The sequence below is a fragment of the Astatotilapia calliptera genome, chromosome 16, assembly GCF_964374335.1.
Source record: "Astatotilapia calliptera chromosome 16, fAstCal68.1, whole genome shotgun sequence".
Lineage (NCBI taxonomy): Eukaryota > Metazoa > Chordata > Actinopteri > Cichliformes > Cichlidae > Astatotilapia > Astatotilapia calliptera.
In genome coordinates this window covers 30,750,305-30,767,149 of record NC_137437.1, presented here as the reverse complement: position 1 = coordinate 30,767,149, position 16,845 = coordinate 30,750,305, and the positions used below count along the sequence as shown (strand labels likewise).

The window sequence follows — 16,845 nt, the reverse complement described above, 5'->3', positions numbered from 1 at the left end:
GTACAGCATTAGCCCACCACACGACAGTGAAAGCAGGGTGGCAGTGGTGCATTAGATCTCTGTGTCCTTTAATAAAAGAACTAGAACCACAAGATCCTGCTGTTCTGTTTGAGCACGGCGGGAAAACTAATGGCACTTGGGCTGCACATTAAAAATGAAACAAATGGAGAAACTCTTCTTCAGAGGATTTAACCACAGTGGCATATTGTCATATCTGACATATATGTTCATATTCTGATGTGCTTTGGCTAAGCCTCAATGATCGAGGTGTGGCTCTGACGAGAAGCCAAGAACACTGCACGTCAGAGATGGGGCCAGCACATGCTGCTTATCTTCGTTTTTTTATTCTAAATGAGACTGAATTTACAAAATAACTGGGACCGTGAACTCTTTAAGAAAGTGTTTGCTGTGGTTATAGTGCAAGCCAGCCAAAGGATCATCTTCCCATACGCTTCTTTTTAAAAGAAGAGGTGTCGCCCCCTGCTGGGGGACAAAGGCACTTCCTTGCTTAATTTTTCAGACACTCGGTGAACTTTACTTAGTAATTAATTAAATGTACAGCAGACTTTCCACACTTACCAGCTGTCCACTCTAAAAGTGTGGGAGTGTTAAAAACTGCAGTTCCTTGAATGGCCACTGGAGGCTGGCTCCAAATGTGACTCAGTCCTTATAGACTGCTGTGTTAAAATGTCAGATTTTACAGCAGAAATAAACACATTTAACTAGAATCTAAATTTAGAGTTTAATTACAAGAGGACTGTGCTTTTAGTTTTCTTAGATGCACTAGCAGATATGTCCATCAGTGTGCCATATCCATCCAGTATTTGGACGCAGGACGCAAACCAAGCTTACTGGGGTTTCATCTGGATATGGACAGTCCTGGCTGCTAAAAACTTGGCAATGACCACAAATTATAACAGGACGTGGCAAAAAAGTCTACACTTCCAATTGCAATTGAGATCATAAAGTCATCAGCAGTGTGAAAAGCTGAGTAAGTTTCTCATATACTTTTAGCTAGCAAGTTAACTTCTTTTGCTCCCCGATGGCAGATTTAGGCAGTGACACTGTGTTTGTGTGTGAAGTGCATCTAAATTCAACAAATACTTCTGGTGTTTGGAATGAATAACTTTTTGTGTTTTAATGTTTTTGCAGGAATGGTTCAAACAAAGCAGTAAATTTTGCTCCCGTGAACGCACCACAGCGGTGGTCAGTGTGACTGGACAGCTGTCTGAAGATGAGAAGACCGTCTGGGGGGCTGTTGCCATTGAGCAGCTATCGATCTCTGATAAGGGCTCCTCGCCAGCCATCCTTCCTTGCTCAGGAGCGTCTCCACCTTCTGACAAAGCATCATGGGACGCAGCCTCTGTGAATGGAACCTCTTCCACTTCAAGAAAAACATCCTGCTCCAAAACATCCTCTAAGTCCGTGCCAGCAACGGCCTCTGCGGCAGCCTGGGCCTCGGGGGCCGTGTCTTCTGCCTTAGCACCTCCACCCACTGGCCCCGCCTCCAACACAGACCCCACCGGTCGCTCAGGCTCCTGCTGCCCCTCAGTGTCGTCTTCATCAGTACCACGGGCATCAGGAGGCTCTCCGTTCATTAGCAGCGGCGACAGGGGTACCGGAGTGATGTCATTGGCTCCGGATCTTTCTTCATCCTCGTCTGAATCGATATGCAGCATGGCGCTCAGCCTTGTGTGTGTCGGGAAACTAGAGCGCAGTTTAGGTGAAGCGGCACCCAGAGGTCGTTCACCAGGTCCTTTAGGGGCCTCAATAGCATCCAGACTCTCACTGAATGACCCTTGGAGCATTTCATGACCTGCAATGCTTTCAGTATCCCCAAATCTGCCCTCTGCTCCGATGAAAGGCAGCTCCTTTTCCAGACAGGCTGCGGTAGCGCCTTCCCCCGTGCCCTGGGAGCCCTGGGAGCCCGTAGGAGAGGGGCCTGCTGAGACCAAGCCTGGAAGGTGATGAGGCAGGTCTTCATCATCAGAAGGAGTCCCTGGAGCTCCATTCAAGGATGAAACACCGATGATGGAGTCAGGAGAGGCACCTACAGCCGGGAGAACATGTTAGTGAAAACAAATTCCAAGAAAGTGTGAAGTCATGAATATTTAACCACAGCTGAGAGGCAAACTTACCATCCGGTCCTGTCGAGGTGAGCTCAACTTTGAACTGCAGCTGTCCACTAACGTGCTCAGTGGGCAAGCGTCGACACAGAGAGAAACTGACCGGCTGGACTCTGCACAGTTAAAGAAGCAAAAAAAGAGAGACCTGTGTGTCTTTTACACTGCACACACAGATAAAGTACACATGAAGGTCTGTTTATGTGTGCGTGACTCTATGAGTGAGCTCCTACTCGCCTGTGTCTGCACATTTTCCACCTACCCGGGTATTTTTTCAATGAGCCGCTGCACAGGGATCGTAAGCTGGCCAAGGAAGCGCTTGATGATCGGCCGGCTCTTGGCAAACTTGTCCTTCACTTCAATGTAGAGGATGTCCGTCATCAGGGCCACGAATGTGTATTTCTGCAGAGAGGCAAAAGCATCGATGTGCAAAAAAAGAAAGAGGGAAACACATCATGAGTTTGATGCTAGAAGTATTTCAAAAAGACAGTCTTACTGGAGATTATGGGGTGCAAGCAGAAAACTCAAGGCACTTTATCTTTAGGTTAGCCAAAAGCCAAAAACAGACCAATATCAGTCTGTATTAAATACCAATCCTGGATGCCAGTCTATCAAAACCTGTGGCATGATATAGTCCCCTGTTTTAATATAAATGCATTTAATTAACAGTAGTGCAAAGTAGCATTCAAAAAGAGCTTGAAAAAGTTTAAACGACGTCACCTCTCCATGCCAGACGGGGTTGGTGGTGTTAGCGATGATAGCTGATCGGCGTTCCTGCCCGTGATGGCTGAAGACGGGGAACACGCTCCTCTTCCCTGGGTGGATTGACATCTTCAGGTACGGATCAGGATTAAAAAACATCCCCTTCTTCAGGCCAGTAGCACGCAGGTCTGCAACAAAACAGATGACGAGAGAGACGAATATCAAAGCAAAGGATTGTTCTCGCTCCTTTGCTTGTGCGCGGCTTGACCTGCAGATGCATCATGGCTAACAAAGGCGAGTGGTTTGGGTAAGTGAGGTGGACATCCCATTCTTTTAAACTAATTAAACTGAACCTGATATCATCATTGGGAAACTGATAAAAACTTCAGAGTCTCTCTGGTGGGGAAAAAAACCCTTCAATACCAAGGCCTCTGTGTTTACTCGAGTTTACTCTAGTGTTTCCCAAAGGGACTGTAAGACACAGATGAAGATAAGATGGATCACTCCGTTAAAATCCAAGCATCTGTTCTGGGATTTATGGTGTGGCTCTTCCAGATTTGGAAATATTTGCAAAGAGGCATTTAGCAAAACTGCTAAACTCACCCGTCAAAGTGAAGCTGATCAGTTTACGAGGATGTTCGACTCCGACCTGCTCAGCCAGCCCCTCCACCTGAGATAGAAGAGACAACATCACACTTTAGATGCTATAAAACACATGGAGCACATATTTTCCAAGGACCACAAACACACACACACGTCCTACTGAATTCACAGGAATTTAAATCATAACTGTGGACACGACTTTGAAGGTTGAGGGAATAAATTAGAACTGAACGCAGACAGCAGTGCATCAGCGAGGAGCCAAATCTCAGCATTTATGTGGGATTGATTACGGTCACAGACGACTCAATATTGAGTCATCAATCAACTGAAAAGTATGAAACATGCCATATAAACCACCGTGAGGCTCCATTATTGAGAATGATAAATAACAGGATTTCTTAAGGCAGACAGTGAGCCAATGAAGGCAGTTCATTGTTTGATAGCTCAACGTGCAGAAACGTGAAATAAATGGCTTCAAAATCAGTCCTGCATACTGAAATATCCAAAAACCACCCACATCTGCTATTTTCAGAAACTGGAGAAGGTCCACGACTCCTGAGTTAAAGCTGATCTTCCTTTCAAAGGAGCACTTCCAGGCTTGCTGCTTGCTTTAGGTCATATCCTGGAAGTCCATTCTGACCGCTTCCATCTGAGCATCTGGGATTCTCTCCTGGTGTGTCACAACCATGAGTCTTCAACTCAGGTTTTATTTTAAAAACAGGAAGTGACAAAGAACCACGCCTGGTAAAGAAGGGTAGGTTTCCATTACTGCTGTCAAAAAACTCTCACAGACGATTTCCTACTGACTCAACTTTCATGTCTCCGACTCAGCGATCAAATGGTAGTTTGAGCTCCACAATGTCCAAGCGGAAACATGGTACATCCGGTCAGGAAGGCCGTGGGAACACCATTCAGAGCTGTTAGAGAGGAGTCCTGCTGCAAAATCCTCCTGTAAAGATCTCAACTTTGCGCAGCAGCTTTGTCAGAAATTCAAGAGTTCACGTTTAATACAGAGGACGAAATTCAGCACACATACGTACAAATACCAAGAACGGGAATCCCAGGAAAGCATCCACAAATAACAGAAACAGCTGGATGCAGTCCAGAGGTGTTAAAGGATATGAACTTGAAGGGGACATTAATGATATTTAAGTCTGGTTTGTTTTGTTGTTTTATGGTTGGAGCTATTACAATCACAATAATCATAACCAGCTATCCCCACCATATTCCAGACTTCACATGTATAAATCTCAGAGTGATTGATCAGTGCGATCCCTCCCTCACACACCAGGACTGCTGGGTTCTTCACAGTGATGCACGGGGTCGTGGCTCTCAGGGCTCCGCTCACTCCGTGGTAGTACTTGAAACAGATCTTTGTCTCAGCTGCAGAGGAAGCAAAAAAGAGTTACAGCCCTTTAAAAACATCACATGGAAAAATCTTTAAAGCTCAGCTGCACCTGGAGGTTCATTCTAAATGTTCTCCTTTGATTTGGAGGTAATTTTTACACTCAGTGAGGTCTAAATCATCACTGGCGGCCATTTAGATCATTTTAAATATTTTATAGCAAGAACTGCAAGAAGTGCAGAGATACTTTTCAATAACCAACTTACGCTCCATAAAGTAGGGCCCGGGCTCGAGCCTCCACACGATCTGACCCTTCTGGGTGCCATTCACCCCTCTGTTCTTGCAGTCCCACACGTTGGATGGACTGGTTTCATCTGCAGGAGGGTAAATGTGTTAGTTCACTCTTGCTTTAGACACATCCGGCTCTTGCAGCATTTATTTTTAGACCAAAGAATGTGAGTTAAATCAAACAGCATGCTCTGCATTGTGCCGCTGCAGTGCAAAACTGTTCTGCCTTTCAGCGTGTTTAGTCTGCGGACTCTGTCTTCCAAAACACAAGTTTGCCTTTAATCAGTGAAATCCATTCCCAAAATAGCCTCCCTGTAACCTCCAAACAGAAGGACAAACTCCAAACTTCCTCTGAGTTAAAAACGGGGAGGGGGAATTCCGCTGTACGTAGCACTTTTGCGCACAGATTAATGAAGCACCAAACTCAGCTGACTGGTGGAAGTGTGTGTGTGAGCATGCCAGTGTGTCTGAAGGGGAGGCGAGGAGGGGAGGGCAGGTAGCTTATCATTGAATGTCTGCTTAGTCAAGGAAAGTGGTGTCTCCTCTGGGGTATAAGACCCCGGAGAAGGTAATGAAGTCCTGGCGGCCTTATGATCGATATGAAGTGACCTGACGCCCCACCGCCCCCAGACAGTTTTACCAACAAGGAAGGAAATGTCTGGAAAATGTAATCAGCTTATCCAGATGGGTTAAGTCTTAGAGGTCAACAGAAATTAAACTGATCGCCTGGTAAACAAGTTAAAACCATCACGAAGTCGAGTCCTTTATAGGAGTAATTTCACGCCGTCCAGAATTTACTGCCGTCTGTTGTGCGGCAGGTTTGTCTGACCTTTCCAAAACCAAAGGCGCCCATTGTTTTCTGAAGCTCATTATCCATCACTAACACAGTCCATCATGCTGATGAACAGCTCTCAGAGTTGGAGTTCTCCCTCAACGTCACTTTGTAATTATCTGGGGTAAAGAGACAACGTTCATTATTTGCTTCAGTGAACAATGAAAAGGCAAATTTATGACCGTGGCAGAGATCCCCGTGTTTAATGTGGTCAGAATATTTTTCAAAAACTATGTTAGAAACAAAAATTTAACTTGAGTTGGAAACTGGGTTCACCATGACGCAGAAGAGACTCATGCATACATCTGACCCTGATTAATGTCCTCGCAGCCCCTCATTAGGAAATTTAACGCCTAAACCACGGGGTGCCAATTTGGAGTATTATATCTGTGCACCCAGATGAAGGTAACACTCTGGCTTATTATGAGCTGCCGTGCAGCAGGTTAACATTATCATTAGGCAGTAATTTCACACTAACTTTGCTCCAAAAGGGCATTTGACTGCTGTATCCTGAGCAAAATTTGGCTTATGAGGTAAAATATTCTGTATATTTGCACAGATTCTAGCCTGCTATGTCTTAAAAGACGTGCAAGAGTGGGATACTTTTTAATGGTTACCTGTGTGTGCACCTGATGTGTGTGCTGGATCACGGTGCAATTTTGGATGTTTATACTTACAGCTTATTATTAGGCCCACACACACACACACACATCAGCAACCAGCAACCTCAAGCTTCGCTTCTGTGCACTTTTTAATATTTGTGCTAAATACCTCAGCACCATTAGAAATACTCCATTTCCCATAAGCCCCATACCAGCCATGTGTGCACAGCCAATAAAAATAGCTTGAAAGAGGGGGTTAAGAAGCTGAGATCACAGCAGTGTGTAAACACGCATGGTGGACAGTACACCACACTTAGATTTTTCAGACATAAAAAAATAAGAATAAGAATCTGCTTTCAATCACAGAGCAGCAGATCTCTTTTGGATCTTTACTACGTGATCAAAACAGAGTGGACTGATCACCGGTGTGCTGGTTTCACACTCTGATTCCTGTATTAGCTTTCACCATCGTGGACAGATCTGCGTGAGCCCGATAGCCCTCTTCAGCACTCAGGTCGACGGATTTCCTCCCTGTCAGATTCCTGTCTCTAAGCAGGATTAGCGGACATTATTGGAGACCACCCGGCTCGTGCGTGCTTTGTGATGGTGTGTGTGTTATCGTACACCGAGGCAGAGCCGTGACACGTTGACTCAGCCTCCAGGCCCGGTGTAAAGTCTCAACAGCTAATGTTTCAGTATTGACTCGCTGCTGGAAGCTCCTGCACGAGACTCTGCACCAAGCTATCGACAGATTTCGATAACAAAACATCAGGATCAGCCGAAAAGCTTCGAGGACACGCAGGGTCAAGTCAGCTCTGAATGACGGCGAGCTGCCAAAGAGTTCAGCAAAACAGATTCAGTGGTAAAAATACACGTAAAAGTTAAAGTGACTGGGAAAAACAATCATTTAGCTGGCGCGTTCTGATAACATACGTGGGAAGTGGGAAGAAATTTATGGAGGCCAATAAAGAAAACACATTTTCTTAACCATAAGTCAAAATTTTAGTTTATTATCTCAAAATTTAGAGCTAGTTATCGACCTATCGAAACGTCCAGAGCAATCAAACTGTAGATTTGAGTGTTATAGTCTAATTTAGTTTCCTTTCAGTGGTATATTAGTTTTTTATACTTTTGCCAAATTCTTAAATATAAAGACAACAATTTGAACAGCTAAACTAACTCTGGATTAGACTCTGAGTTTCTACGCCCTGTATTTGCTAAATCCAGCATACCCTGAAAGCTGAGGACTCTTTCTGCAGAAAAACATCTGAGGCGAGTGGGGTCTGTAACAGCCAACCAATATGTGACACCCACGTTGATAGCCTTTACCTTTATGGACTGTCAGAGTTACAGAGTCACTAGCAATGGATTTGACATATATTGACATATAATGCCACCACCTCTTCTATCCACCCTTCCAGGTCTATATTGGGTATTAGCAGTACTTTTAACAATGGAAAGCAGAAAGCCAGGCGTGTTTTACTTTTAAAATCAAAGGGAGTAGATTGTATGATGAGCCATCGGGGCTGGCATCACCTAAAAACAGCTACAAAGATGAGCTCAGAAGAGCACAGTGGATAAACAGGTCTGCTACCCCTTGCGTTAACACCAGTGTTGAGCTTATTAATATGCAAAACTTAAGTTCAGTTTAGGCTGCAATGATAGTGCCCTGAGATGAAGACGAACACTATCGAACCGCCAGCCTTCCAATCAGTGGACCTGCTCTACTGTCTGAGCACATACACCTCGCCTCTGCAAAGATATCAGCATTATAACAGCATCAACACTGATCTGAGAGATAAGCTGTCCCAGACGTGTGTCATTTTCAGGTCACCCCATATAAGACTGATTAAATCTGAGAAAAGCTCCCATCTGACCCCCTCAGAATCAGCTGATTGCTTTTCTACAGTAACTTTAGGATATTTAATGAAACCAAGCAAACTTCTGTGCTCAAGCTAAGTGTAATATTTTAGAGTTACAGAAATGTAATCTTTTTTTTCTCTCCAGGATATGTTGTAAGTAGAGCAGGGCGATATGGCCAAAAATATTTATCACGATATATATTTGAAAATTTGCGATAACGATATAACCGACGATATAATTGATGCGAGACAAAATACAACTCCACAACATTACTAGCGCAAAAAGACAACCTTCCATTTATTTTCACTTAAACAAGAAGCTGGTTTTTATGTACATTAAAGCTTTATAAAAATGTAACAGTGCAAATGCAAATTCCTTGCTGAAAGTTTAACCAAAAGGCATTTCCAGTAGAAATGGGCTGACATATCCTGAGCATAACCATGTATAATATCCACTGAAGTTAAAAAGAGGTGCTTTGCAACATTAAACTGCAGTGTGCAGTACGTGTTTTTCGGACCATAAGGTGCACGGGATTATAAGGCACATTAAGCGAAACAAAGCAGTCAGATAAATCAAACTTTATTAAACTCATTCTTCTTGCTTCCTCCACTTCTGTACCATTGATTCATTAATGTTGAATTCTCTGGCAGCTGCTCTATTCCCATGTTGTTGCAGTCTATTAATGACTAACCTCATATTGTGGATGGATTATCTCAGTTGTTCTCCTGACTGAAGTTTGGTCCGTTTACAACATCCTGCCATGCGATTGCATTTGTCTCTAACCATGAAGAACCTTCACGTTAACTTTTATAAGTGGAAAAGTGTTAGTGTTTGTCCTCCAGCTTCACTGTTTATGTTATGCTAACATAGCTGTGTCACTAGCGATCACGTAGCACATCATTATATACCAGCTAGCCCAACTTCAGTAACCCTACAAACGTCACTGCTGTTTAGTTTCCTGTCTTCATTTATGTTGGAAGTGATAGCAGAACTGTACGTTTGATTTTTTTCAGAAATCTCTCAGTCAGAACATGCAATATCATGCTTAGGTAACTAGCGAAACTAGCGAGCTAACTTCCGCTAGCTTCCTGCTAACGTCTAACTCCGTTAAATGTAATAACTTTAGTTTTCATGGATGCCTGGAAGTTAAACTTCATAGTTACACCTGGTAAAGCAGCAATGCTGATCGTTTTATTAAAGATGAAAGAATTTAGACAGTTTTTAACTCTAAGTGATGCTGCAGTGTTGTTTGACCTGAAGAATACGGAGTTTAGGACCCAGATTACTCCCAGATTTAAGAGCATCTTAGTCCGGCAAATATGACAATAACAACGGCCGCTTGCATGTTCTGCAAAAAAAATGTGCTTTGTCGTGTATCTGACGGACAAACACCAAACCAGTTCCACATCACGGAAGTTGCACCATTTTTACAAACCAATTCTGGTTCATCTGTTTCACTCAACAATCGGCCATGTGCGTATGAAAACAAAGGCACTGCGCATGCGCGTTTTACTCCCATTCTATCGCGATATTTCATTTTCCTATCGTTGCCTAACATTATACCGGTATTACCGTGAACGGTATAATATGGCCCAGCCCTAGTCGTAAGTATAGGAGATAAGTCCACATGACATTTTCAATTTATGATCCATTTTACACACACAACAGAATTCACAATCTGAAGCCAAATCCGTTTTTTTCGCACATTTTTTATTTATAAGCAGTTCTGAGCATCAACATTTTGTGATCTAACATAGTTTGAATGAAATGCCCCAGTTTAATGTCTCTGATGAGCAGAAAAAATCACTGGTAGCCTGGATGATTGATTGGTTTTCTCATAATTTAGTGGAGAAAACTTTAAAAAGTGCATTTTGTGTAAATTTTCAAGGCTTGTATCACTGTGTTGGATAGGCGGCTTTATTAAACAGCTTTTTTTACCTATGTTTAGATACCAGGATCATCGCCTTGCTGCATTTCCTTCTGAATCCAATAATTTTCTAATGTAGCCATATTGTAATGTTTCTTAATGTGCTGGGAGGCACTGACTTGAGATTTGACACAAATTAAAGTTCCTTTACTTGCCATTGCATCATCTTACCGATGTGGTACAGCCCGATCCAGTCTGTAGCATCCACTTCCTCCTTTATGTCCCAGGATATGACGAGGTTCTGGCCACGGTTCAGCGTGTACTCCAGAGTGGACGCTGTCAACGAGGACCGGCTCTGGGATGTCACCAGGTCAGTGTCGCTGTTTGCCCGCGGAAGCCCGATGGGGCTGCTCACCACGGACACGGTATCTACAGCCGCCCCGCCCCTCTCCGCCAGAGTCCGCAGGTTCTCCGGGCTGAGGGTGTGCCGGAGATGCGGGCTGCGCCTTCGTGGGGCCGACAGGTGTTCGCGGCCCCCAACGGACAGGTTGGGTGGATTGTGGGAACGGGTCCTGGGTGGCAGGACCGCTGTGGCGAGGGAAGGACGCATGTTGGCAACAAGTGAAAGCAGTTAATGAGTAGAGCCGAGAAGTAGAGGCAGAGATGAGCTTCTTATTGAGCCGGACGGTCACCAAAGCGATGACACATGTTTCTGATTTATCTGCCTCTTGTCTAGAAGTGATGTGTGGGTTCCTGATCCACAAAGCTGTGCATTTTCATCCGTTTTCGTCCCTTAATGAAGCTAAACAGTCGACTCTTTACTTAGTTCATGTTATCCAGTGGCATTAAGAACCTGAGGATGGAGAAAGAAAAGAAAGACAGACAAAACTCAGTGAGCTACAAAATTGCTCCGGCACAACAAAAGCAGTGATTGCACGGCGCGAACTGCAATCAACAAATGGCTGAACAAACATCCGTCACCGGAGCGGCTGTTTGCTGTCAAAGAAGCCGTCACAGACACAAGTAACCCGGCACCTTCCTCTTCCAACATCACCATTCCAACACTCATTTTAAGTTTTCTTTCATTAATTTAATGCACTATTTACTTCTTTGAATGATGAACGATGCGTACCGTGTGTTCGCTCTCTCTGCTAGAAACACTCAGCCCACATGAGGAGAAGAGCAGGCTGAAATGATCTCATTTGGAATGCATTATCTCTACGAGACCGCTGGAAAAGGAAATCTTTAAAACAGCACACACACACACACACACACACACACACACACACACACACACACACACACACACACACACACACACACACACACACACACACACACACGTGTCTACAACAAGGTTTCAGTCAGTGTAGGCTGCCTCAGTAAAAGAAAGGAGAGAGGCGACAAGCAGCTGTATCTGCCTCCCAGGAAGCTCTTCAATCAGCAGATGCCAGTTTGGGAAGTGTCTTGGGAGCGCTGTCAGAGTCTCAACCACAGCCATTTTGTTTTTAAAGAAAGGATGCCATGTGACTTCAGAGTCTAGCCAGGGGGAGGCTGGTATCAGTTAGACTGAGGAGCATTAGCGGTAAATGTGTGTGTGTTTCTTTTCTTAAGGGCAGAAAAGGTTTGGTAATATTTAGCTAACGCATGCCTGGTGCAGTCACTGGAAAATAATGTGGGCTGCAGTCTCAGCTAAGCTTGATATCTGTGGTATTTGAAGTATGCCTCAAGAACCGAGCCGCTGATAACATTTTAAAACTGTCAGCTCGTCTGCAGACCTCAAAGTAGGTTGTCAGACTAATGGTATTAAAAAAAAAACAAGAATCACTAGATGGTCTGAGCTTCATTTTATCTTATGATAAGTCACTGCAGCCTGCTAGGGTTACAGGTAGGACGTCTCTTATTTGTGACACTCAAACAAAAACTATGTCTATGAGATTTAATTTGAAAGGTAACACCTTTTGGCTTAAAATCAAAACCTAACTCCAGCTGCAGAAAGGATGCGGGTGACCTGGTGGAGGTCAAAGAAATGAAACCGAGTCTCCAGAAGTAACTTAATCTGCCAACCAGGTCTACAACTCACTGCTTGCTCTTTAATCTGGACCAAAAAATAAAAATGACTGTAAAGAACTATGGAGAAAAATAAATAAATAAACGACTTAGTAAATAATTATGCCATTAAATGCACCCCAAAATTTAAATAAATGTAGGCTATTACATTAAAAAAATAGATAGATAGATACATTGACATTTCAGTTCTTTACCTTTGCAGTCTTAACTTCCACCCAAATGTACATGCATATTATTGGATAATCACCACGCTTTTATTCTGAAAGTTTGGTTAATGACTAATAATAACTAGCTAATAAATAGCTTGCAACGGTCCTATCTAACATTTTCCCTACTGGTTAGTTCGCTGACCAGGCTGCCCCTATGGTGGCCCATGCAGCTGCTTGCCCGGCTCCATCGTCTTAAAGGATCACTCTAACCTGAACCTCACCTAAGTTACCTGCTGGAGTTCAGCACAATGAAGCTGGGAACTCATCTGAGTTACGTATTTGTCACAAAGTTCATGGCATAAATTAAAGTACAAACAGCACTATCTAATTCTATGTTGGTCTTATTTCACGGTGCACATAGATGCATTCACACATATGTATGAGTAACACCCCTCACCTGAAAGACAAATCATATCTGTAGTAAAAACTAGAGGTGGGCGGATCGATCCAAATATCTGCTCTCCCCTATATAAAGCTCCTGATATAGGCTAAAAGTTTTGGTATCAGCGTATGTTTTCTGGTTTTTCATTTGGCACTGTGAAATCAGCTTTGCTCCATGTCACTATGTCAGCGATTTAAAATAACTTTTAATAAAACAGTTTATCTTTAAGCACTGGGACAATCATTTTGTTTTAGTGTATCGAGAATCACGTAATTCTACTTGTATTTTGGTATTGTGATATTCCTAAATATTATGTAATTGTTTGTTAAACTGTTTAGTTAACTATGAAGTCAACAGTAATAGTAAAGTTATTTGATTTTTGTATTTATGGATTTTTTTTTTAAAGTTTATTTGTAATCTTGGCAGTTTTGGTCCTCCATATAGGAGCACAGAAAAAGGGTGTTGAGTTTTTTTACCATCCCAATTATGTTGAAATATTCCTTAAACATTGATTTTAGTGTGTTTTTTCCAGCCATACGCTCTCTCCTTTACTTTGTCTACTTCCATCTTTCTTTGCTGACTAAAAGAATCAAATTGAAAGTGACACTGAGTCTTCACAGTGGGTATAAACCTCACACAGCTGCTATTATAAATGCTTCCTCTTATCAGTAATACCATCTTCCTTTCTGTCTTTCACTACATTCTCATTAGTGTTTCATTTCCACTCAAAGACCATGAGGTAAGCTGAAACTCTTGACCATGCAAAGCAGGAAATCAATCTGAAGGTGATTCATGCGTGTCTCTGAAATATCCCGGGCCTGATGCTGAAATAAGATCTGTTGCATTTGTCATGAGGAAAGCCTGGACGTCCCTGACTCAACGAGATTACCAAGCCCAGATCTCGTACAGGGATTTATGGCAGAATAAAACCTTCATCACAGATGCAGGAATACGTAAATCCAGATCACGTGCTCACATGGCCAAAGTCATATAGCACAAGCAGGGGAGAGAGGTAACATTCATAAGCAAGCAGAGGCATCTTCAGTTAAAAAATAAATAGATATGAAGCTGCTTGGTGGTTATGTAAGCGCTCCTGTGGTCCAATCGGCCCCCTCCTGCAGTTCTTGCCAGGCATTGTCTAACCCCGATGTGTAGCGGGAGACGCCGTGGCTGCTCACTAAAATAGAGAGGATGAGGAGTGCGTGCAGCAGCTCCAAACAGCACAGAACAAACCATGACCTCAGGAGACAGCATTAAGTAATCTGGACCCATTCCAGTGCTTTTTTTCTTTGAAAAGACTCCTGCTTCCCATTATAATCCCGAAGCCCGGCCCTGCACAGTTTGACCTGGATTAGCGATTGATTCTCAGGAAGGTGAATATAGATAAAGCCTTGCATGAGAACCCCAAAATCAAACAGCTTTTCTCAGGGATGATAAATGTCTCAAATGCCGTCATTTGAGCGCTGCTCTGTTATTAGGCACTGAATACTTTGTACAGTGCACCGCTGTGCGCTGAATACTAACAGCAGACACATCTGCAGCAAAGGAGGTGATGGAGTGTGCCAGACTCTGCTGGATAGTTGTTTTCTCGCATCCTGTCAAAAAGAGTTTCTTCAGAGAACGCTCCCAAAACCAGATGGCAGGTTTAGGTATTCAGGTATCGCTGTCGTGCCATTCTTCGTGGCAGGTCGTTTTCAGTGTTGTTTGTGAAGCTGGAAAACTCCAGCGTCCCAAGTGACAGGCATGACTGACAGGCACCATGGAAGCATTATGGCTGTACATCTCCCTTTGCACAGCTCACAGTTCTCTCAACACAAGGCACATGCACCGCTCTACTGCACGCACACCATGAGTTTTCCCCTGGTTAAACAATTAATGAATTTGATCGAGTTTAGTTTAGTTAGATTCTGGATTTACTTTTCTTCTTCTCCAAAGCCTCATGTATCTTATTGTCACAACCACAGTTCAAAAACATACCAGTGAGCCATTTCATTACACTTTCTTTGCCTTTCTTTCATTTAATACTAAAAAGCATGCTTCTGCTGTCAAGACATATCTCCTCACTAACAGTTAAAAGCCTATAAAACTGATCAAAATGGCAGTTTCCAACATGAATCGAGACTCTGACACCTTAAAAACAAAAACCACAAATGTCAGTGTTAGTTGTTTTTTTTTAAATAAAAGCTTTTTTTAATGTCAGGCTGAACATTTTAGTCACTGCCATCTTGCTTTTTAAAAAAAAAAAGTGATATGCACCTGCCAATCATAAGTTAGGTCCCACCTTAAAGTATACCCTCAAATATTGTCTGTTTTACTTTAAATGGGATCGTATTTTACTGAAAAAACATCATGTTGTTTTAAATAAGACTTAAAACTAGTGACTGAGACCATAAACTCATTAGCAAGACATTTATAGAGCTCATTAAAGAAAGTGAGAAGGAGGCTCATTTTGTCATAGACTCCCATACAATCTGCCTGCTTTCTGGAACCAGAGGAGTCGCCCCCTGCTGGCCATTAGAAATAATGCAGTATAGGGGACTAGAAAAAAAAAGTGGGCACATCTTTTTTCTTCTCCTTTTCCAGAATTCTGAGAAAAAAGTCAGAATTCTGACTTTAATCTCAGAATTCTGAGAAAAAAGTCAAAATTCTGAGATTAAAGTCAGAATTCTAAGATTCTGCACATACCTGCTATAAAACATGCTCTCATATAATTAAACTACATTCTAACAGGCATTCAGAAGCAAACCTCCAGAATAGATTAGCCAGTCATAAAAAATATGGGGTTCTACTCGTCAAGTCCGTGACCTATTAAATTGTACAAAACCTTCTTACATAGTTAAAGTTGTAAAAGAGTCTATTGTAACCCCATTTTTGATCTTTTTCTGAGTTTAAAAAGGAGCTTTGGTTCAAACAGCAAGTAACAGAACAACTTCAAAAAGTGACACTACAGTAAGGGGTAAAGCTGGGGTTGAGCTCTATCTCTACCAAGATTTGCTGTTGCTTTAAACTCTGTTGTTTCACATTATCTCACGTAAGTTACACTGTCCTGCTGCAAATACCCTGCAACAAATGTGTATTAATCCTTCGCTGCAAATACTCCCAAGCAAACGCACCTCTACTCAGTGGGATTAACATTTTCTGAAATCGACAGTGACCATCTGTTACTGAGCAAATTACTAAACCTTTACTTGGCAGTAAGAAAGACACAGATGGATTTAAGGCCAATTCGTGGTCCCACCACATCTGCATTAACCTCTGGGCCTGAAGAATAAAGCTGCCGTTGAAGTGCAGTTCCTCTCATGGCCACTCGAGGCTGCTTAAACATGTTTAAATCCTTGTACAAAAACCAAAAAGTTTTGTTCTCTATAGGAAATGTACCCGTGGATAGATGCTCTGCAGGATCAAAAATTAAGTCCTTCAGAGATCTGCACATTCAACTGTACTTGACTTACTTCTTCATGTTGTGCAGCTAAACCAACTATTTTCTTTCCCCCTCTAAAATGAATACAGTGATTTAAAAACACTTTTTTGGATAAACTGTGGACAACCACCCACTGATTCGTGAAGTCCTGCTGTGAAGCCTCGAGCTGAGCATTTTTATAGTATTTGTGAACGCTAATGGAGATCATAAATTACAAAATGAACATCACGCTGCTTTCAATAAGACTTGGAACTGAAAACTGAGACCATAAAACCATCAGAACATTATAAATTTTTGTTTTCGCAAACACAGGAGTCGCCCCCTGCTGACTTCACTTTTCAGACCTGGAAGTGTGTGCATCTTTTATATACAGTCTATGCACAGCTGTTGCTTCATTTTATAAAAAAAATTTACAACTGACAATCAGAAATGAAAACCTTTGCTGCTGCTTTTCTGGTGTTTTCATATGTGCAGGTATCTGAGTGTCTGTGTACTTGACACACAAGTGCAAGCAAGGCTTTTCTTTGGCTTGGACCTG

The 16,845-nt window shown here is 42.6% G+C and overlaps 1 protein-coding gene across 5 annotated transcripts in view; it reads right to left on the bottom strand.

Moving 5' to 3' along the window:
• hecw2a (HECT, C2 and WW domain containing E3 ubiquitin protein ligase 2a) overlaps window positions 1–16,845 on the bottom strand; it is a 46,752-nt gene that overhangs the window by 24,901 nt on the left and 5,006 nt on the right. For 4 of the 5 annotated variants that reach the window (XM_026144563.2, XM_026144559.2, XM_026144560.2 and 1 more), the window contains exons 2-9: window positions 10,457–11,078; window positions 5,040–5,147; window positions 4,717–4,811; window positions 3,429–3,495; window positions 2,844–3,013; window positions 2,386–2,525; window positions 2,139–2,239; window positions 1,197–2,050 (exon numbers count right to left, since the gene is read on the bottom strand). In XM_026144563.2, the coding sequence (XP_026000348.1) occupies window positions 1,197–2,050; window positions 2,139–2,239; window positions 2,386–2,525; window positions 2,844–3,013; window positions 3,429–3,495; window positions 4,717–4,811; window positions 5,040–5,147; window positions 10,457–10,835 (1,914 nt within the window). In that variant the 5' untranslated portion in view covers window positions 10,836–11,078. The other variant, XM_080290483.1, reaches the window with a different exon arrangement.